Source organism: Marmota flaviventris, chromosome 12 (genome assembly GCF_047511675.1).
Source record: "Marmota flaviventris isolate mMarFla1 chromosome 12, mMarFla1.hap1, whole genome shotgun sequence".
In the NCBI taxonomy this organism is placed as follows: Eukaryota; Metazoa; Chordata; class Mammalia; order Rodentia; family Sciuridae; genus Marmota; species Marmota flaviventris.
Window position 1 is genome coordinate 11,240,169 of NC_092509.1, and position 21,113 is coordinate 11,261,281.

The following is a 21,113-nucleotide window of genomic DNA, read 5'->3' on the forward strand; positions in this document are numbered from 1 at the left end:
CTCCTGTATTGCCATGGTGTGATTCCCCCTTATCTCCAGTTTTGCTTTCTAGGGTTTCTGTTACCTGTGGTCAAATGTGGTTGGAAAATGTTAAATGGGAAGTTCCTGGAATAACAATTGATGGGTTTTACATTGTGTGCTACTCTGAGCAGCATGAAGACATCTCCTGCCTTCCTGCTCTGGCCCACCTGGAATGTAAGCCATTTCTTTGTCCAGGGTATCCACACTATATGTGCTACCCACTTGTTAGTCACTGAGTAGCTAGGTCACAGTGCTTTGTTTTAGTAAACTTTATTTTCTTCATAATGGTTCCAAAGTACAGGAGTAGTGATGGAGGCAATTCAGATGTACCAAAGAGAAGCTGCAAAGTACTTCCTTTAAGTGAAAAAATAGAAGTTCTCCAACTAAGGGAAAAAAAAAAAAAAACTCACATGTGGAGGTTGCTAAAACCCCCAGGACAGGACGATATTTAGAGAGTGAGAGACCATTTCACACAACTTTGATTGCACTACGTTGTTATAATTATTCTATTTTATTAGTAATGCTTTTTGTTAATCTCTTTCTGTGCCTAATTTATAAATTAAACTTCGTCACAGGTGTGCATGTGTAGGAAGAGGCAGTGTGTACAAGGTGAGTGCCACCTTTGGTTTTGGATACACACTGGGGTCCTGGAGCGAATCCGCCCTGCGTGGGCCACGGTGCCCGCAGAGGGGCAGCCGTTCCTGGGAATTGTGAGTCCAGGTTCTCGAGATGGTGGACATTTTCTGGGAGGGGCAAGACTATGGGGCCAGGAAACGAATCCTTGTTGCCAGCGAGGGGAGGAGCTCGCTGGGAGCTGCAGGGAGGACGAGGAGCCCCTGTATCTTGTGGTGGGGTGACACGACTGTGTACATAGATAGGAATTTTTAATTTTACACCCCAAAGAGTGGATTTTACTGTGGGTGACTTTGCAGTAGTGACTAAGTTTTTAAAATGCCTTCCTACTCAAGATGAGAGCTGTAGAGGTCTGAATGGTGGCATGTGGCAGAAGACAGCGGCTGAGGTGGGCGCAGTGGCCCGCACCGCAGTCCCAGACCCTCTGTGGGGCCCACAGGAGCACATGCCACAGTCCCAGACCCTCTGCAGGCCCCACAGAGGCACGCTGGGAGGCAGGAGTTCAGGGACAGCCTGGCCTCATGGCGAGACTCCGTCTCAGCAAAGACCGAAACAGAACAAGAGGCCTCTGCTCAGGTGCCAGATGGCCACTGGCAGCCTGGTGTCCTCTTCTGCTGAAACAGAGCAGAGCAGGAGATGGGCACCACCCCAGTCTCGGTCTGTGAGCTCAGGGAGCAGGTCTTGCTGGGCTCACTGTCTGGCAGTCACAGCGTCCCTGGAATATTTTCAAACGCTGCACATGCTTCTGTCAAGGAGCAGCAGTGGCCGGGGCAGTTAGTGGAGGCCCCCAGGGGAAGACACTTGGCACAGGGAAAGCCGTTTGTGCCACAGCCCAGGATGCTAGACCCCCGTGGCACAGACAAGAGAGGACCCAAGATCTCAGAGGCAGGCATTTTTTGTTTCCTGCCCTGGTTTCCAGGGAGTCTTTGGGGTCTGGGGAGGTGTATTATCTTGTGGCTAAAGTGGCTGCTGCCAGCTGAGGTCTGCCAGGAGGCCTGCTGGGCATGGCCACCCACACGGGTTCCCCAGTGGAGCGCGACACCCATTGGGCAGTCAGTCTCTTTCTGATGCAGATCTTCCAGGAGAGACTGCTGGCTCCTTACAGAGGTCTGCAGGGAGATGGGTTTCGAGCCTCCCCTGAGTGTGGCTGGCCAAGGGGAGGGTGTGCACTGTGGTGGGACTTTGTTTCTGCGGGAGCTTTGCTGTGGACTAACACCTTGGCATTGGGGGTCCCTGCCAGGCTGCTCGGCACCAGCCCCCCATCTTACAGCAGGGCTGTGAAGGCCTGGTAATTTGCATGGGGCTCTGTCTCCGAGGAGGTCAGCAGGGGCTCGGGCCCGCTACAGCTGTGCCTTGTCGACTTGTAAAAGCCCTTCCTCTCATCTCAGCTTCCTCGGTTTCTGGGGACCCTGGAAACCATTGGCTGCTGTCAGCCTGGTTATGGATGCTCTAGGAGTCGCACGGGGCCAGACAGAGGCTGGGAAGCCGGTGGGCAGCTCCCCCCGCTGCGAAGCTCTTCTCTTGTACACGCTGTTCTGGCCCCGATACCGGTGTCACTCTCTCTGCCATCTGCAGCCTGTGCTGCCTGGGTGCTTTCTGTTTCTGCCCCATGATGGGCTCCCCTCCTGCAGGGTCCCTGGGCAGCACCACCCCTCACATCCCAGCTGCTTCCTCTCTGAGCCAGTAGCTGCCTCCACGAAGGTGAAAGAAAAGAGGCCAAGAGAGGAGCTGGCAGCTTCCAGCCACCTCCTGTGGTGTCTGAGCAGCCAGAGGATCCAGCAACAAGGCTCACTAGACACGGCAGCCTTACTTGTCAGATTTAAGTCCCCCGAGCATGTAGGTCTGGGAGGGGAAAGGTGTGATCCCCTCCTGGCCCACCCTCAGCGTCATGGCCAGCTGTCCAAACGCAAGACGGGTAGACAGAGGAAACAACAGGTTGATAGATTGACACTGTGTGACAGGGGAGCCTAGAGAAACGAGGACCAGGGACTCAGGGAGAACCGCTCTGTGCTGGGGTTGATGGGCAGCCGTGTAGTGTGGTGGCCAAGGGGTCACCTAAGGTCCCTGCTATTCTCTCTGTGTCACAGTCCTCCCCTGCCTGGGGGCAGAGCCCTCTGGAATGAGGGTCTTCCAAAGAGAAGGGGCTGTCCTTGATACGATGGCTTTCAGGGAGGGGCCTTCTGGCTTCTGTGGCTCATCTTGGGAGCGGGGAGTGCTGTTCCTGTGACCCACTTTAGGTGAGGCGGAGGGGCCGGGAGCAGGAAGGCAGGAGGCCTTGCAACTGAGGCCTGCCCATGCCTTTCAGTCCCAACACGCAGCACCCCAAGGTGTGCCCTTTGGGGCGTCATGTTCTGCACCCCACGGGTATCTCTACCCTTTCCTTAGCGGATGTCTTCCTTAGTGCGTTAAGCCATGCGTGACAGTGGGATGCGTTCGGACATGACGACTTGTGCGGGCTGTGATTTGCTCCATGTCAGTCCCCAGGGCGTGTCGTTCCCCACTGCCCCCTCTCCCCATTCCCCCATTCCCCTTCCTCTCCCCATGGTCTTCCTTCTGTTCGTTGATGATGTTATGGACACAAGTTCCACAGAGACACATGCAGGTGGAATCCACCCTAGTGTACGTGTGTGTCCGTAGCATAGTTGGGTGGATTTCATTCCGCAGTTCCTCCTTTTCCCCTCCTCCTCCTTCCGTCCCCCTCTACTCCACTGACCTTCCTTCTGTTTTCACAGGATTCCTGCTCCCCTCTTTCCTTATTTTGGTATAGCTTCAACATATGAGAGGAAGCATTTGACAACCTTTAACTTCTGGGAACTAGCTTATTTCACTTGGCATGACCATCTCCAGTTCCCAGCAAATGCCATAATTTCCTCCTTCCTTATGGCCAGGTCATGCCCCACTGTGCACAGACACCACTTTTCCTTTGTCCTTTCATCTGTGAACGGCCCCCCGGCCGGGTTCCCAGCACGGCCATGTGAGATGTGCTGCTATAAGCATGATGTGGCTGTATTCTGGAGTGTGCTGACTTCAGTTCTTTTGGATAAATACTGAGGAGTATTACTAACATCCAAAGTGATCAGCAAGAGGAGGCCATTAAATGCAATTAAAATAGAAGAAAAGTCAAACTGTCTCTGTTTGCTCAAGACATAATCCTGCATCTAAGAGACCCCAAAACTCTACTAGAAGATTTCTAGAGCTGATAAATTCAACCAAGTAGCAGGGTACAAGATCAGTATATGAAACTCAGTAGCTTTTCTACACACCAATAATGAATCTACTAAGAAATCAGGAAAACTATCCCATTCACAATAACCTAAAAGTCCCCCCAGACTTGGGAATGAAGCCACCTCGTTTTACTCAGCTGTGCTGCCCAGGTTCCGCGGTGAGGCTGTGGGTCCTCCCAGCTTGAATTCTCACCTGGAAATGTCTCTAGTAGATGGGCGCCCTGCGTCTGGGCTCACGGCGGGCACGGGCCTGCTTCCCCTCCGTGCTGGCCCTGGTCTCTTGACAGCCTCAGAGTTTGTGAGCTGACGGGGGCGGGTACCTTCCTGTTGCTGGCATGGCTCTCAAGGTTCAATGTCTTAGGGAGAAGAAGAGAGTGGGGTGAGGAAAGGCCACCCCCCAGCATGGCAGAGCAGCGTGGCACCCAGGAGCGAGCAGGGAAGCCATCAGGACACCAGCCTGGTGCTCACCATTCAGAAGTCAGACAAGGGAGAATTTTTTTAAAAAAGTGCACTTTAAATCTCCTTTTAAAACTAAAAACACGCACATCTGCCAATCATTTAATATGGATCCGATCTTGTGTGCCTGGGTCTCCTCTGGGCCCGTCCCAGGCCCCTCCTGCATGATCCTCGCCTTGTGTGGCACCCGGTCTCCAGTGCTGGCCCTTCCCGGGGCTGGACCTGTAGCACGCTCCTGTTTGGCAATCCTCAGTCTCCCTTCCCTCGCTTCAACACAACTCAGTCTTTCCAAGGTTTTTGATTTCTTTTTTCAGAAATAAGAACTTTTTTCACACCAATATTTCATGGATTTACATAGTATGAACATATGTTGTCTAATTAGGATTTTACCTACAACTGGCATGAATAGAGTTAGAAACAGCTCCACCAATGGAAGCCCAAGTTCCCTGTCTGCCTGGACTTGTTCACTGGGCTCAGCAGGCTCCCCCTGGCCCCTGGGTTAATGTCCTCACTCCCAGCTCCTCCTGCCCCAGGGAGGAGGCCCACTCTCTTCCCCTCCGTCTGGGACACTGAGGCACCACCTGGATGCTCCAGTGCAGACGCGACTTCCTCCCTTACCAAGCAAGCTGGTACCCCCAAGGAGGACACCCTCTGGGGTCCTGGAGACTCTGCCACTATGGTGGAGGTTGTTGTCCTTCAGTGTTGAAGACTGAGGTCCACAACGGGATGGCCACCCCCAGCGGCCAGGATACCACACGTTCTTCACGACAGCTCAGTGGACTCCTAGTGCAGCTGAGGGCGTCCAATCTGGAGGTTCCTGCTTCTGGAAACAAGCTCATCTCTGCCCCTCGTCATGCCTGGGGACAGGGCTGCTGGAAATAGGATCTTCCCAAGCCACCAGCAGGTGACCACTACGCATGTCCCAGCAGGGAGCCCAGGTGGAGGCCTGGGCTGAGCTCTGTGGCACTCCCACATGGAGTCGCCCTGCCCAGTGGCAACAGTGTGAAGCGCTCCCACTCCCGTCCAGACACGCTGGGACCCTGGCCTTGCCGGCTGTTGGCTACGCCCGCCCCAGGTAGCTCTGGGAGCCATGTGCGGCTGTCGTTTCTCTGGCATAATTAGAAGCCTGAGGGCAATTATCCCACCTAACTGTGTGAGAAGGAGAGTGGCCGGCGCTCCCCGTCTGTGGGATGCATGGAGTGCGTTGTGAGGGAAGAGCAGGGGCCACTCAACCAAAGCCCCCGCGAGCCCAGGTGCCTGAGCAGCGGCCCTGGAAACGTAACCCTGTCTCATGTTGTGTGGTTTCCACAAAACACTTGGAACTTCATTTTTTTTCTAATACAAAAATGAACAACTTTGGCGTTGGCTTTAGTTCTCCTAGTCCCGCTTCCCTCTTGCAGTCTGGTGTTTCTCGGCAACAGGCAGCTCAAAGGCACATCCCTTGAAGCATCCCCCTGCGGTGCTCTGCTTTTATTTCCTGTATGTCTTCGGAGTTTGATGTCACAGTCCCCAGAATCTGGATCTGTTGTGGGGTGGCGATTATTCAGGTACCAGCTGAAACAGGGTCCCATCTACTGACGGTGCTGGTGGGGTCTGACCTTGCTCAGCTCTGAAGTCTGAGCCCAGTGTGCAACAGGGCAGCAGTCCAGAAGCTCTTGAGTGGCCATGTAGCACTGAAGGTGGCTTTCTAAGGCTATCCTTCATGCAGGCCAGAGATGGCAGGCCGGTCGCCGCAGACCCAGCATGAGGCAGCTTCTCCTACCAGCTCTCTTGGCTCTGCTGATTCCTCCTGTCCCGAACTCCTTCTCATGCCTTCTTTGAGATAAGCGTGAGGGTCCTTGGGGACAGCAGATTACCGGCTGTGATCTACAGGGGTCTGGACACTTCAGGTGGGTTCTTCACCCCTTCCAACCACTGGGTGCTTCCAGGGCCACACCCACTTGCTCAGGGTGTAGCCACATGACTTGGGCATTTGGGGGGCTACAGCTTTTATCCAGAGCAACAAAGAGGTGCTTGGGCTTCTGCACCTGTTGGTGTTCATACGCTGCCTGTGGCCCTCAGCGTTTATGAGGAAAGGGGAATGCTCACCACAAATCTCTTCCAAATAGATGTGGAACACGTTCTTTGTGTAACAGACAGGCCACTGTCTGGGGTAAATATTCCTTATGGACCATATTTTTAAAAAGGCGGAGAAAATCATGGAGCATTCCTGGAATGCATTTGCCATGCAAATGTTCTGGAAAATGGCCTGAAGAACATGTGGAAGGCTGTGGCTTCACGTCTGAGTCAAGGAGACGCCTTCAGCCCCCGCTGAGCCCATGGGGGTGGCAAGCATGTCTGCTTTACCTTGGGGGACAGCGGGGTGAGACTCGGGGCCGGAACAGACGTCCTGAGGCTCAGTCGTGGTGTGGGTCAGGGTTCATGTGAGCGGAGCAGGGCTTTTACTTCCAGGATTCGTCAAACCTCAGCAGTACTGCAGATGGCCCTGAGCGCAGAAGGCTGCGCTATCAGGGGGGACCCCTGTGCCCTGTCCTTTCTTCACTGTGTCACCTGTGGCTTTGGCTGCTAGAACCAGGTCATCATGGGTGGGCAGCTACTGTGGAGCCTCAACCCATGGCCAAGGCAAGTGGGGATCTGGGTGTGCTGGCCAGGTAAGAGCCAAGAGCCCAGCACCCAGCCGGGGCTCAGGCGAGGGCTCTGGACACCACGTGCCCTCCACCCCCACCTGCAGGAGCAGAGCGCGACGGCCAGCACCCACAGCCGCAGCACATGCATCTCCCACGGGAGCCAGATCCGCAGGGTGCCCAGAGCCTCCCAGGCTCCACTCAGATCGATAGTGGCACTTGCTGCTGTGGCCACGAAACTTTTTCTATCTTGTGCGTGGCTCCTGCTGGGCCTCTCATTGCCTCTTCCCTTGGAAGGACTTTCCCCAGCAACTGAAGAAGCCAACTATTCAACCATCTTGGATTATCCCAGCCACGACTCAATGTGGTGAGCTCCGGGATGAGCAGCAACTCCAGAAGCCCTGGCGCTGCTCCAGGCAGAGCTGGCCCTGCAGCAGTGCCCACCCCAGACACTCAGCTGGACACATCTCCTGTTCCCAGTGCAGGTTCTGTTCAGAACAGAAACAATACACATGCTGTCTCATGGCCCCGAACAGCCTGGTGGCCACTGTCAGCAGGGACGTGTCCTCACTGAGGGAAGAGCCCTGGCTGTTGGCTGGGCACTCCCTGCCCTCTGAACATGAGCTCAAGTCTAACATTTTAAATATTGGTATTTTCTAAATGCCACAGGCAAGGACTTAGCCTTGTTTGTGGAAAATAAAACTAAGTAAAAAAAAAAAAAAAAGAGCCCTCCGAGACCCTGGTCAGGGATTTACACCCGCTTTACCAGTGTGCATGGTTTAGCACCTGCTCAGGTCAGCAGCCGGGTGCCTTCGTGGGTGCAAGCCCACACCTTCACAGACAAGTGTTTTTAGAAATTCATTTTAATGAGAAAATCCTGCTCGACGTAGGAAACCCTGTTTTGTGTTTTAGATCGTGTTCCCTGAGGTGGGAGACATGGACAGAAAGGTGACGTCAGCTCTAAGTCAACATAGCTGAGCCTTTCCGGCCCTTCATTCAAGCCTTCAGGTTTGCTCGTGAGGTCAGCTTAGCAAGTTATGTTTGAGATGCTGCCTGGCTAAGCCGTGCTACTGACTCCTTCCCATGCAAGGCTGCAGGGCTTTCTCTGAGGCCAACAGAGACACGTGTCAAGTACTGGGGTTGTCATGCAGGATGCAGAGGCTGCTGTGAGGCTGAGGGATTATCCCAGACAAGACTGTTCTTGGCTGTAGTTGGGCAGCGTTTGGAAAAGTCTTTATACCAGTTCCCCCACTGGCTCTCACACCACGGAAAGACTATTTCCTAGACAGTGCAGTCTGAGAAAGAGCAAAACATCCTCAAAAGCTTTCTATCAGTCTATTATCTGTTGCTGTAACAAAATACCTGAGGCTGGATACTTAATAAAGAAAAAAGCTTTATTTAGCTCGCTCACAGTGTTGGAGGCTGAAAGTTCATAATAAGGCAGATCCATGTGTTTGGTCTTTGGGGAGGGCCCCTTGGCTATGTCACATCATGGCAGATGACATCACGACATGAGGAACAGATAACATGGTGGGGCAAGAATCCAGAGTTTGGTTGACTCCACAGATGCAGAACCTGCAATATGGAGGTTTGTGCACCAGCATGGTTGGTGCAGGGCTTGGCAGATTCTCTAACTTGTGCCTTGGAAAAGCAACCAACCCCACTAGTGTGTGCCAATCAGACCTTCTGTCACCAGACATGGTGCTTTGAGTTTGTGTCTTTGTAATCTTTAAAAAACTTAAAAAAAAAAATCCACTGTATTGCTTCCATACTCTACCATTATTGTTTGAAATAATATTTATGGTAATTTTTTTTCTAATTATACTTTTAAAATATGGGAAACTTTAGGAAAGTATAGAGAAGAAAATAAAAATGTTCAATAATACCACCCCTCAAAATAATTGTGAATCATTGCAGTTATTTGCCCATTTAAGTATTTCCTGTGATCAGCTGTTCTTGCGTTAAGTCTTCTTAAGGACTAATCACAAATCTGGCAGCTGGGCGGGAGGGGGTGTCACAGGAGCAAGTGGGCTGAGCTGTGAGGACAGGAAGTCCTCCTGGACTTCCAATGCCATCAGCTTTGCATAATTACCATCTTCTACTTCAATACAGTGACCTTGTCACCAGATCCCTTTCTTTCATATATACACTTCCCTGCATTCCACGTGCCCTCTGCTTGGTGACAGTAGTGATGACGGTTCCCATGGGCACAGCTGTCTTCCACCACAGTGGACCATTGGGACGTGAACTTTAAAGCCTTCCACAGCTAATAGAGCAATGTCAGAGAACATGGCTGGCCTTCAGTGTCATTCACAGACCCTGACTTCAGCATCACGTGACAGACACTGATGACTAAGGGCTTTGCCCAGTGTCGCTACCACACCTGGGTCCTTGGGGTCCTTGTTAGGTACCCCATGTTGCTCTGTGGCAGCCCAGCACTCAAATCTGAACACACACCTTCATTCTTCCCTTATGAACAATTCCTTTAGTGTATCTTGTAAGCCCTTTGCTGCTAGTTGGGAAAATACTGCCTCTACATTTGGTCAAGTTTTAATTCTGGATGGATTTCTTGCTTTTCTCTTCCTTTTATACCAAGATTCACTGTTTTCTCTCTGAATTTTCTTGGTCTTGTTTACTTGTTTCCTTTAAGAATCTGTGGGCTTCTAGAACTCAGGATTGACGCTGGGGCCTTGGGACGAGTGGCCAGCCCAAGGCCCTTGTCCACAGCGAGTTCTCAGTTGCCCCGGTGGACCTGGCACATGTCAGAATGGAGAGTTAGGAAGGGGGATCATCCTGTGGGGCTTGAAGGAGGGGAGGGGGTGCAGGATGATAGCGGGAGGAACTGGGCTTGCGGACTCAGGTGCGGGCAGGTGGCAAATGTCAGGCCACAGCCGAGAGCTGAGGAGCTGGAACTGATTTGGACCAGTTTGTTCGACTGCAAAGCGTGGACTCTGTTCTATGGTGGTTTGTGCAGGACAGTGACACAGAGGGCCCTTTACTGGCTCCTGTATGGGGCACGCGTTTGGAGGGGAAGTCTTAGAGGAGCAGGCGATTCTGAGACTCAACTGTTCCTTCACCAAACTGATGAATTCTAAGTATCTGCCCAGTGCCAGGTGCCCAGGGGGACCCAGCAGCAGGTGCCATGGTCATCCCTGCTCTTGCGGGGCCTGTGCTCCAGGGAAGCGAGGAGGTGGCAGCAGAATAGACAGTGTGCACTCATGTCTCCACCCCCATGTGCTTCGGGGTGGCCAGTGTTCAGACCCAGTCAGATTCCTGTGCCCTTCAAGGAAAACCCCTGTCCTTGAAGCTCAGCCCATTTGCTCCTGTGACACCCTCTCCCACCCAGCTTTTGCTAGAATTCCAATAAGAGTATGAGTCCCCTGTGAAGGCACCTGGAAAGTCCAGGTTTCCTTTTGATAAACCCTTTCAGGAGTTGATGCTCGGGAAGTCAGGCTTGGAAATGACCAGATGGGAGCGGGGCTGGGGAACTATGTGGATGAGCCCCCTCATGCAATCACAGCCTGAACTGGGCTCCGTTTCCCCGTCACTTCCTCCAGGGTGGCACAGGCTCCTGTGTGACTCCCAGGGGTGTGGAAGCCAAGGAAGCCTGAGATGTTTCCCCATGTGTCCTGCCTGCACACAGAGTCCTGAAGTCCCTGTGGCGCACTCATGACCTTTTCTTGTTCTCTGGCCAGGAATCTTACATCTTGTCTGCAGAACTTGAAGAACAATGTGAAGCCATAGGCAGGAAGCTGCTGGACTTGGAAGATGCACTTCACACGGCCATGCACAGTCACGACGGAGAGCTCATTCATATCCTTGCAGCTTGCGGGTTGAATACCTGCAAGGTTATTTTGTAAAAGAAAGTCTTAACAGTTGCCTCACTTCTCCAGGCCTCAGCAGGTGGAAGCAGGCGGGGCTGCTGCTTGCCCCGTAGTGCGCCTTGGGTCTGAGGCGGCCCATGTCCAGTATTTTCTCTCTAGTCTTTGGTAAGCCATCCAATGTTTTTTTGATTATTAAGTCTGACCACTAAAAATTAGCCACTGAGGCCAGACATGCATGCAATGAAGCCAAAGCAAGGTGGAGTTTCTGGGGAGTGCAGAGCTGAGCTGAGTGGCCATGGGGAGTGATCAGGGCCAACTCTAGACGGGTTCTGGTTTTTAAGAGCTTTCCTAACTCCCAGAAACCAAACCCACCCTCTGATTTCTTGGTTCCACCATTCCGCCAGGTAATGGGGCTACAGAGTATCCAAACTAGCAGCATTTTGGATTAGTCCTTCTCAGTGTCTAACCAGGTACACGGGGTTAAGCTCAACCAGTCCCTTCTAATTCCTAGCGATAGGATCTTCTCACACGGCTCCATATCCTGGTGTCTCCTCTGTCAAAGTTGGCTGTGGTGAGCAAGGGCAGGAGGACTGTTGGCTGGGGCAGGTGTCCAAGAAAAGCCCTGTGTCCCAGGTGATCCGTGGGGCTGTTTACCACTGGCTAGTTCTCTAGGGCAGGTGGAGGGTGCACAGGTGGATACAGTGATGTGCAACCCACCCTGCATGTTTTTGGTGATTAAGTGTTATGGACACTTTGTGGCTAACGTGCACTTTTCTCTTCATTTCGTTCTTTCTGTTCAGGATTGTGACTTTTATTAGGTATTTTAGGTGGCTTTTCCTCTCTGTGACCAGAGGGCTGACAAAAATATCATGGAGGAAGAGTTTATCTGGCTCATGATTTCAGAGGTTCAGTCCACGTGGCTGACTCTGTAGCTGTGGCCCGAGGTGAGGCCGAGCATCGTAGCAGAAGGGCGTGGAGGAAGAAAGCAGCTCAGGACATGGCACCAGGAGGCAAAGGGAGCCCCGCTAAATGCATGCCCCAGTGACCACCTCCTCCAGCCACACCCTTCCTGCCTACGGTTAGCACCCAGTTAATGCATCGGTGGATTGATCCATTGATTAGACTACAGCTGTCATAATCCGGGCATTTCACCTCTGAAAATGAGCTTTTGGGAGACAGCTCACACCTAAACCATAACTGATATGTTCATGGGAAATTTAGCTATTTGAACTTTCCTTCTTATTACTGTCTTCCTTTTAAAATTCCAGTTCTCACCTTACTCTGTGTGTGTGTGTGTGTGTGTGTGTGTAAGTGATCCTGAATGGGAAAGGATTCATCTTAATCAAAAGTATTCAGATCTATGGTTTCATAATAGATCCATGTTGTTCCTTCCTTGCTATAGCTTTAAGTCTTTGACCTTGCTTATTAAGCTTAGCAGGGTATTTCTTTAACTGAATCAGCAAGTATTCTAACACTGTTCAAGGTAGATTTCTAAAAACTGATGTTCTGTTTCCTGCCTCTTACAGAACTAGCCTTCCTACTGTGAGTGGAAAGCTCCTTGGGAATGCCACAGAAGACGGACAGTGTCCTCGTGACTGTGTGTTCACAGATCATGCAGATTGGAGCTCTTCTGAGAGGGAGGTGTGTGGCAAAAAGGCCTGTGACTGCTGGTGGCACTGGACAGGAGCCTGTGACAGAAGGCCAAGGTCCTGAAGGGCCCTGTCACCACCAGCAGTTGCTCCTGAGCGGGATGTGCCAGGGCTTGGGCAGGGCCGGGAGCTGTTCTGAGAGCCACGGCCAGGCCTGTGTTGGCCTCTTGCTTTGAAAATTTCTAAAAGGTTAGTTTGATTCTAGGGAATTGAGTCTCCCTGCTATGCCTGAGCAGCAAGGGCAGAGCTGGGCAAGGCTGAGCAGTGCGTGAACCGTCAGCTTTTCCAAGTAGAGGGCTCTCAGACAGGTGGCCTCTTTTCACTCACTTGTCACTCAGGACAGCGACACACACCTCTAAGTTTCTTGGGGTTGATGAGGCTGGATTCATGCTGCGTGTTTAACAGGGTCCACAGGCGGGGTAGGGACTTGTTGGTCTCACGGCGCTCCACTCCCACCACAGGCCAAGCTGCCTCCCCGGTGTGCCTGAGCAGGGCCACGGCAGGTTGACGCTATGGAGCAAGTGTTGATTATGAAACGCTCCTCCGAGGAGAGGGGTACTCGTTCCTACTCCACAGTCGAGAAAACTAAGGCTTGGAATTCACTGAGCTGGACCATGGTCTTCTCCAGCCAGGACAGAACTTGCACCACAAGGCCTACGGCTGCCTTGGCCATGAGGAGCCCCTGAATAGACAGACGAGTCCATCCCACAGCCCACAGAGATACTCACACTCTAGGCTAGGTGCTTATTGAAGGTAGCTTTTTTTGAGGGGTTTTGCTGATCCTTGCAGAGATAAAAGGAGCACCCTGGGGAGGTGTCACGGGCTGAGCACTTGGGGCTGACACCAGCCTTCGCCTCCTTGAGTCCCAGCCCAGGCTTCCCTCTGTAGCCTGGTTGGGAATAAATGCTGGGAAGGTGCCTTTGGGCCTGCTCAGAGTGGCACCCAGTGTTGGGTGAGACGTTATGCCCTGAGACAGGACGCATCTTTCCTGGCTCTCTGCAGCCTCCTGACAAAAGAAATGAGGGCTTATCTGGAGATTCCAGGCTGCCAGCTGAAGCCCAACTGGTTAGTTTTCATTCTTGATGGGCAACCCACTGCGAGTGAGGCTGGAGGAAAGCACTTGCTGCCCACGGCAGGGAGAGCTGACCACGAGCCACCATGTTTGATTCCTCGACTCACTGCCAGAGCTCTGTGTACGTGGTGTGCACACAGAGCAACTGCTGCAAGCCACACAAGGGTGTAGCTGGTATAGGCCAGCAGAGAACACTGTGTCCCCTGTGCTCCTGTCCACGCTCCTGTGGAAGGCGCTGGGTTCTGCCTAGGCCGAGCGTGTGCACCACAGAGTGTTGGCAAGTGGCCAGCGAGTGATGGGCAGTGTGGTTGTGCACAAGCAGGTTCTCACACATCCTGCTCTGCGTCAGGGCTATGGACAGCCTGCCCCTGGCCTCTCCCAAGAGGGCACTGGACTGACCAACCTGAGGAGGGACAGGGATGGCCACGTTTCCTCATCACCCTGAGGCCCACTACCTCACGTGTGGCAGGACTAAACATCCTGTTAGATACGGCACAGTGAGCATCCAACATAGTCTGTGTCATTGACCAGGAGAGCAGGCAGCAGAGAGGGGCCACTCTAGCAGCAGAGGAGAGGACAGGAGCTGAGACTTCACAGCCTGCCAGCTGGGCTTCCAGGAGCAGCCGTCTCAGCCCCAGGACAATTTCACAGTCATTTTGTGTCCCAATTAGCTGTTGCATTTTGAAGAATCTTTTGAGCATGTACGATGGCTTCTCCACGGTCAAGGTGCAAACTGAGAACCCTGCAGTGCAGGGGAGCTGAGCAGGGAACTCCCCATTTTTCTCCTTCAACTGTGGCAACACACTATCACAGGAAATGAAGCTCACCTTGGATTTGCACATTTGGGGCATCTTTTAAAGCCCCCAGGGCAGTTCTGCCAGTCTGGGTCAGAGACAAGGTGGGGACAGCCTGGTTCTATTTGTGGTTGCATTTACATCCACGTCTAGGAAGCCCTGGCGGAGTTTTGTTCCTTGCTGTGTGGAATGTCTGGCGCCCAGTGGATTAGTTTCGGTGGTGCTCAATGGCGTGCAGACTCTAAATGCATCCAGACTCGTGCAGAAATCCCACAGCTCTCCTCTGGTTGAACTTTCTAATTTGTAGCTTGAACAGACCAAGGTAGCCCATTGTGGGAGCGTGCCCTGCCCTCTTGGACACGCTTTCTGCCTCTAGGGCTGAAAAGCTGGAGGGGGGAAGCTCAAGGACCCAGAGCTCACTCACTTCACGGACAGGAGGACTATACAGGGCTGGTGGCCACAGTGCTCCCCTGTGGCTCCCACCTAGGCCTTGGGGTGAGAAGAGCTGGGGACGACAGCGTGGAGAGGGGCACACTTTGGTCTTGGCATGGTGTAGGCAGGTCATCCAGTCCCTTGGCCCAGGCTCTGGAGTGGCCAAGGCTCTCCTCCTTGCCCACGAGTGGCTGAGGTCCCTGCTGCTGTCCCTTCCAGGTGGTTCCCCAGTACCACAGGCCACAGTGGATACAAGAGGAGCAGTGTGGCTTGAAAGAAGCCGTGGAGCAAACCTCTAGCAGCTTCAAAGCCACCCTCTGGCTCCTTTTGGAACCAAGCCAGGTCAGAGGAGCAGGGGACCTACTTTTGACTTAGCCATGAGTGCCCACTAGGAAGCCCCAGTGACAGAAAAGCTCAGTGCTGTCCTATAAAAACAGGACTCCACTGGACAGTGGCTGCCCTCCTGACAGTGCCCTGTGCTCCTGGACCCCTTCACTAGCACCTCATGGCACGTCCCTGCCTGATGAGGGTGGTCCTGCCCCAGGTGCTAGAGCATGGCCCTGGGTCAGGGGCGTTCTGCAGACTGCAGTGCCAAGCCCTGGGCCATGATTAACTAGCCTGCTCATTTTCTTAGATACTGAGCTACCTGGTGGCATGTCTGGGGACATTCAAACTCAGCCTCTAGGTTCCCGGGCACAGGTCCCTGGGCTAACTCAGCTCCTAGAGGTCTGCCCCCACCCTCATTCCAGTGCAGCAAGCACCTAAATTACAGAGGCCTCAGCCGTCATTCCTGGGGTTGGGTCCAGCCCTTGGACAAAACTCAAGGTCACACATACCAGAGGGCTTCGACTCTGAGCTCGGTGGATTAGTGAGCAGAGACTAGCTTCTGCTGCTCGACAAACCGAGGCTCCTGTAGCAAACAGGATCATTCATTTTTCTGAGAATCAATAAGGAAACATGAACTCATTTTTGTGCAAACATGTGGCTCAACACACCCTCCATGCCCATCTCCAGCCCCTGCGCCTCCTGTCACAGCTCCTCGTGGCTGGCCGATGGGCTTCTCCAGCTCTCCCCGTCCAGGCCGAGCCTGCTGGATCCCACAGGTTCTCTGCTCAGATTAAGATCAGGTGTCCCTCTTGACACCACGGCTGTGGGCTGCGTCATCAGGCTATGGCCAGAGCCTGGCTACTTCTCAGCGTCATTGCTACTGCCCTGTGCAAGCGGTGACCACTTTTCCCCTGCACACTCGATACCAGCAGCCTCTCCCTGCTCTCTGTGCCTCTGCCCGGCCCCTCTGCTCCCAGCTCACCTGGAGCACTTAGTCTTCCTGGGCAGGCTACCCGCCCCCCAGTGTCCCTTTCTGCTGGACCAGGACAGCAATCCTGGCTCACCCTTGTGCAGCCAACAGCATTTCTGAATGCATGGCTCGAGTCAGGCAGCATTTGAATATTTGAGTGACAGAAAGGAAAGATGAGAATATGGACCTGAGCTGTCATCTCTCCTGCGTGCTTTACAGGAAATGTTGCAAGTGGTTTCTTTTATAAACGTGCTGATTTAAATAAGAAAGCCGTGCACATCCATTGTGAATATCACAGAGCTGCGGTCTCCTTCCCAGGGCCACTACCTGGACATGGTGGTGACCTCCTAAAATGCCTTCTAGCTGTCAATGGCTTATCACTGTAGTCATTGCAAAATTAAGATTGTTCCATAAAATTGTTCTGCAATTTGCTTTTTCTTCCCCCCTTGCTCATATTTTATCCTAGACTCTCTTCCATTTCAGTACATCCAAAATGTGCTGGAACTCCCATCTGGCAAGGAAGCGTGGGGCCGGGTGGTTAGAAAGAAAGATCTTGTAATTGGAAACATGATTTTAATTGTTCTAATGGTTACTATCTCATGGGAGGCTTCCAGGATTTCTGGGGTCTGGCTCTGCCCTGACAGAGCAGAAGATATTTATCACATCTCTCTCTCTCTCTCTCTTTTTAATATATACTTTTATAACTTTATTTATTTATTTTTTATGTGGTGCTGAGGATGGGACCCAGGGTCTCACCCGTGCGAGGCGAGTGCCCCACCACTGAGCCCAGCCCAGCCCAGCCCTGTTTGTTACATCTCTTATCTTAGGAAGTAAACCTTAACTCGCTCACAGAAGGCACTATACTCTCACCAGGGAGGAAGCCATTTATTTTTTCAGTCCTTGCCTGTGAGAAAGGCACAGGTAGTTTGTCTGCTTCATGATGGGGACAACCAGGCAGTCACCGTGTTCTCAGCTTCCCTGGGAGTTGCAATCCTAAATCCCACCTTTCTGACTCCTCAGTGTTACGAGGACTTAGGTTTCACTCTGCCTCCATTCCCATTTGCCTCCTCTGCTGAGTCATCCTGGACTCCAGGAACACAGGTCTGATCCATACCTTCTTGCGATGGGTGGAAGTCACACCCTGTCCCCAACAACTTTCTCACTGCCGCAAGCCCCGCCCACAAATCCTGAGACGTGCTGGACAGACCCTGTCTGAACCAGGCCCACAGCGTGGGCAGCTGTGCAAAGCCCCCTTTGCTCTCACTGACCTCAGAGTCCTTCTGCTACCAGGAGCTTTGTCCTTGTCCCCCATGCCCATCCACTAGTGAGGACGAGGCTCTGTCAGCAAAGGGGAAGCACAGGAGACTCCTGTCCCAGAGGCTGTGGTTCCCCCATCAGGGGGAATGGGGTTTAAGGAGGTGATTCAAAGGCTATTGCAGGTGTTCTGTGCAGAGCTGGGGTTCACTTGTTAATCTGGGAGATGGTCATGTCTGAGATCTTCTGGTGTCATCCCCGAATCTGGATCACTTGGTCCTGTGGGGGGGCATGTGCTCAGGACAGATAACTCTGCCCAGGATGGAAAGACGGGGGGTCCTGTTTTCCCTTCCCTGGGTTAGGGAGAGGGGAGAGGGGAAGAGAAAGAACCCTGAACTTTTTGAAAATGAGCCTCAGCAGCAGAGCAGCCAGTGCTGTCCAAGCCTGAAGTGGACTGCGGTTTCCCCTGTGGGCCTGGAGGACAGGCCCAGGCCATGGCCCACAGCTCCTGTGGCAGCCCTGACTCCACCTTATCTTAGGAAGTAAACCTTAAATCTCTCACACAAGGCACTATACTATCACCAGGGAGGAAGACATTTATTTTTTCAGTCCTTGCCTGTGAGAAAGGCACAGGTTTGGTTTTGGGGTGGGTGGCCAGACCTGGTTTGCTGGATCCCAGAGTTGGCCGGGCCAGAATGCAGGGGATGAGGGTCAGCAGAGAGCGTCGTCTGAGGGCCGTCCGATGGCTAATGGGGCAACAGTCACTTCCTTTTGCAGCTTTTCTCTCTTTATACTTTTCAGTTTGTTCTGTCAGTGCCTGAAGTTTTAAAGAAACATCACATTTTGGTTTAACTTCTCTCTGAAAACCTCGGTCCTCACTTACCAGATTGCGAACATTGGTGTGTAGTCCAGGCTGCATAGCCGAGGTGATTAAGTCCCGGGGTTCCCCAGGATCACTCTTTGTGGTCAGCCTGACTTCGTGCTGAACTCAGCCTGGTATTTGTGCTGGGCCTACTTACGCTTTGGCTTGCATGAAATTTTCACTAAAGATGAGTACAAATGGGGGAAAGCAAAGCTTCTTTCAAAAAAAAAAAAGAGAGAAACTGGTTTTTTCCTCTCTTGCTTTCCCAACCCCACTCTTGTCCCCCCTCAAGTTCAAGTGCAAGTAGTGAGCCTGGGTAGAAAATGTCTGTGAATGACAGGCGAGGAGGAACCCGGGGCAGTTGAGAGCTACCTGGAGCTTGCAGGTGGCTGGGCCCTTGCTTCTGCTGGGGAGGCTCCTTGGCATATCCCAGGTCCTCTGAGCTCCTTGTTCTAGAAGGGTCACACCCTGTGGGTGTCACTCTTTCCTGCGCTGGCACTGCTCCTAGGTGGAGCCGCATTGCAGGCGGTGGCCTGTGAGCTGTCAGCCCTCCCTGACAGCCTTCCCCAAGCTTCCTCCACATCTCCTCTGGAATGTTCCAGCAGCCTGACCTCCTGTGATGATTTACCCTTCCCTTTTCCTCTCTTCTCTTCTTTCTGGTACTGAGGATTGGACACAGGGGTGCTTTGCCACTGAGTGACATCCCTAGCCCTTTCTATCTTTTATTTTGAGACAGGGTCTTGCTAAGTGGCTGAGGCTGGCCTTGCATTGATGATCCTCCTGCCTCAGCCTCCTGAGCTGCTGGGATTGCAGGAAGTGAACCGGTTTCTTAAGAGAAGAGCCTCATCTGTGCTGTTCTCTGATTTGCTGAGTTCTTTGTTACTTTTCTCTATATGAGAAACAACTCTATAAGTAGAAAATCAGTTTAAGAGAAACAAACAACCCAGAAAAGGCCGGTGCCTGTACTCCATCAAATCTGGGGTCCCTGCAGTTACCTGGGAGTAAAGCAACAGGGCAGCAGGTGAGATCCCAGAGCCATTTCAGAGTCATCCCTGAGAAGCCAGGTTTAAAGCTTTGAAGGAGACCAGGCTGGCCAGTAGTGAGCAGGGCCCAGGGTTCCTGGTGAGGAGCTGGTCCTGTTTAGGCCTCTGTACTTGTAGTGGCCCCAGGTCCTGGATTTCTTGGGGAGGCTCTTTTGTCAAGCATCCTTCCCTTTCTGCCACCAGGGCTCTTATGTCTGGCAGTCGCCCACCCTGGCCTGGGGCTCCCCAGCCTTGTGCTGGTAACCACGTATCGCTGAGCATTTGCCCTGCCATCTGTCTCAGCCTGGGCACCGACTCTTCCTTCCACATTTCAGAATTGTGCTTCAGATAGTTAATAACCTCAGGCCTCACAGAAATCTCAGCCGTTGTTAAAAGAAGTGTAAAATTTGTATCAATATTTAATTCCTACAATTTGGAAGAGCTCGGAACTGCAATTGGATGGCTCCATCTGCTCCAGGCGCTGGTTCTCGGAGGTCTCCGGGGGTGGGGCTGATCACCTCTCCTGCTCCTTAACAACTCACACAGTCCCTCAAGGGAGAGCTCCAGATGGTGAAGGAAGCACTGCAGGCCATGATCCTGCCGCTCCAGACAGCCACGGAGGAGGCGGGAGGAGGAGAGGCAGCGGCCTCCTGCCCAGCAGCTGGTGTCCTGGAAGCACAGCCTGAGGGCAGGGGCCGGGAGGAGGTGGGCCACTCTGTCATCAGGGTGGACTCAGGCTCCTGCTCCCGGGGCCTCACTGATGTGCCTGGAACAGTCGTGGAGACGCAGAGCCTGGGGGTCTCCCAGCGGGGGGGTGGTCGTCCATTCTCATGAGCTGAAATGGGGCGTCTGCAAATTGGAATACTGGAGTGGGTTGCTGATTTTCCTTCTGAATGTCACTTAGAGGTTCACCTCCATGACATTTATGGGTGTGTGCTGCACAGGATTTGGAAATGTCTTCATCTCCACCCCCACTGGACAGGGGTTAGAGGGAATTCTGGTGGAAGAGTGTCTGTTTCCCAGTTTCAACTTGGACTCTGCTGCAGTTAGAATATTTCATGATTTAAGAACCTGTGGAAAGGAAACCAGCACAGGCCTCAGGACATCTGTCGCACTTCCCTCCACCTTATCCCCGAGAGCCAGTCACCCCAGCCGGGCTTGGCTGGTCCTCCCCTCACTCCCTGGACTCCCCTCTCCCCAGAGAATTGACCTGAGCTTCCAGGCTGGTGCTCTTCAAGGCACCAGCCTCAGCAACTGCAGCTTTGGGGGTTTTCCTGGCAATGGGGGCACCTATGGAAAGGATGCCAGTCTGGACCTTTTGAAGTTCACCATGGGGCAGGGACTGGGGCGGGGATGGGAACCAACCAGGAGATGTGGGCCCTTTTGAGTCTCTCCTATTTCCTGCCCAATCTGTTTCCTTCTGTGATGGGAGAATCCGGCGTGGAACCCTCTGAGCAGGGCAGACCAGGCGGGAGACCAGTGCTCCACCCTCCACCGCAGGCCCCTGGGACTCCCGGGGCACCTGCATCACATCCCACGTGCACCAAGAAAGGCGCTCCAGAGAAAGGCTCTGAGAACAAAGGTCTGTTTGGTCAAGATGCCAGGCCTCACCCCTGTGTGGACAGGGCAGCACACCTGACGTGGGCCTGCGAGTGCCAGCAAGGAGCCCCTCAACTGTCTACCCTGAGCCTCCCACACTGAGTGCATCTGTCCACCCCCCAATAAACCCAGTTCCTTCCTCAGTCACGGGTGGTGCAGCTACGCTCTCTGGGGCCATCCTGGTGTGAATGTAGACTTGGGTCACGTGCACATTGACTTGTGCAGAGCTCTGAGCCCCGTAGCCACCTGCCACGGACGGCAAGGTCAACCGAGCGACGACTGCTTCTGTGCATCTCTTTTTTGTGTCAGGGACAGTGACCTTCCCGCCTTCACCAGGACCCAGGGACGCA

General features: G+C 53.1%; 1 protein-coding gene across 1 annotated transcript in view; it reads left to right on the forward strand.

Moving 5' to 3' along the window:
- Positions 1–20,906, forward strand: part of Disc1 (DISC1 scaffold protein) — a 198,672-nt gene extending 177,766 nt beyond the window's left edge. The window contains exons 12-13 of the mRNA XM_027947986.2: positions 10,654–10,771; positions 19,709–20,906. Of these exons, the coding sequence (XP_027803787.2) occupies positions 10,654–10,771; positions 19,709–19,998 (408 nt within the window). The 3' untranslated portion in view covers positions 19,999–20,906. The remainder of the gene's footprint in view (positions 1–10,653; positions 10,772–19,708) is intronic.
- Positions 20,907–21,113: the final 207 nt, after the last annotated feature.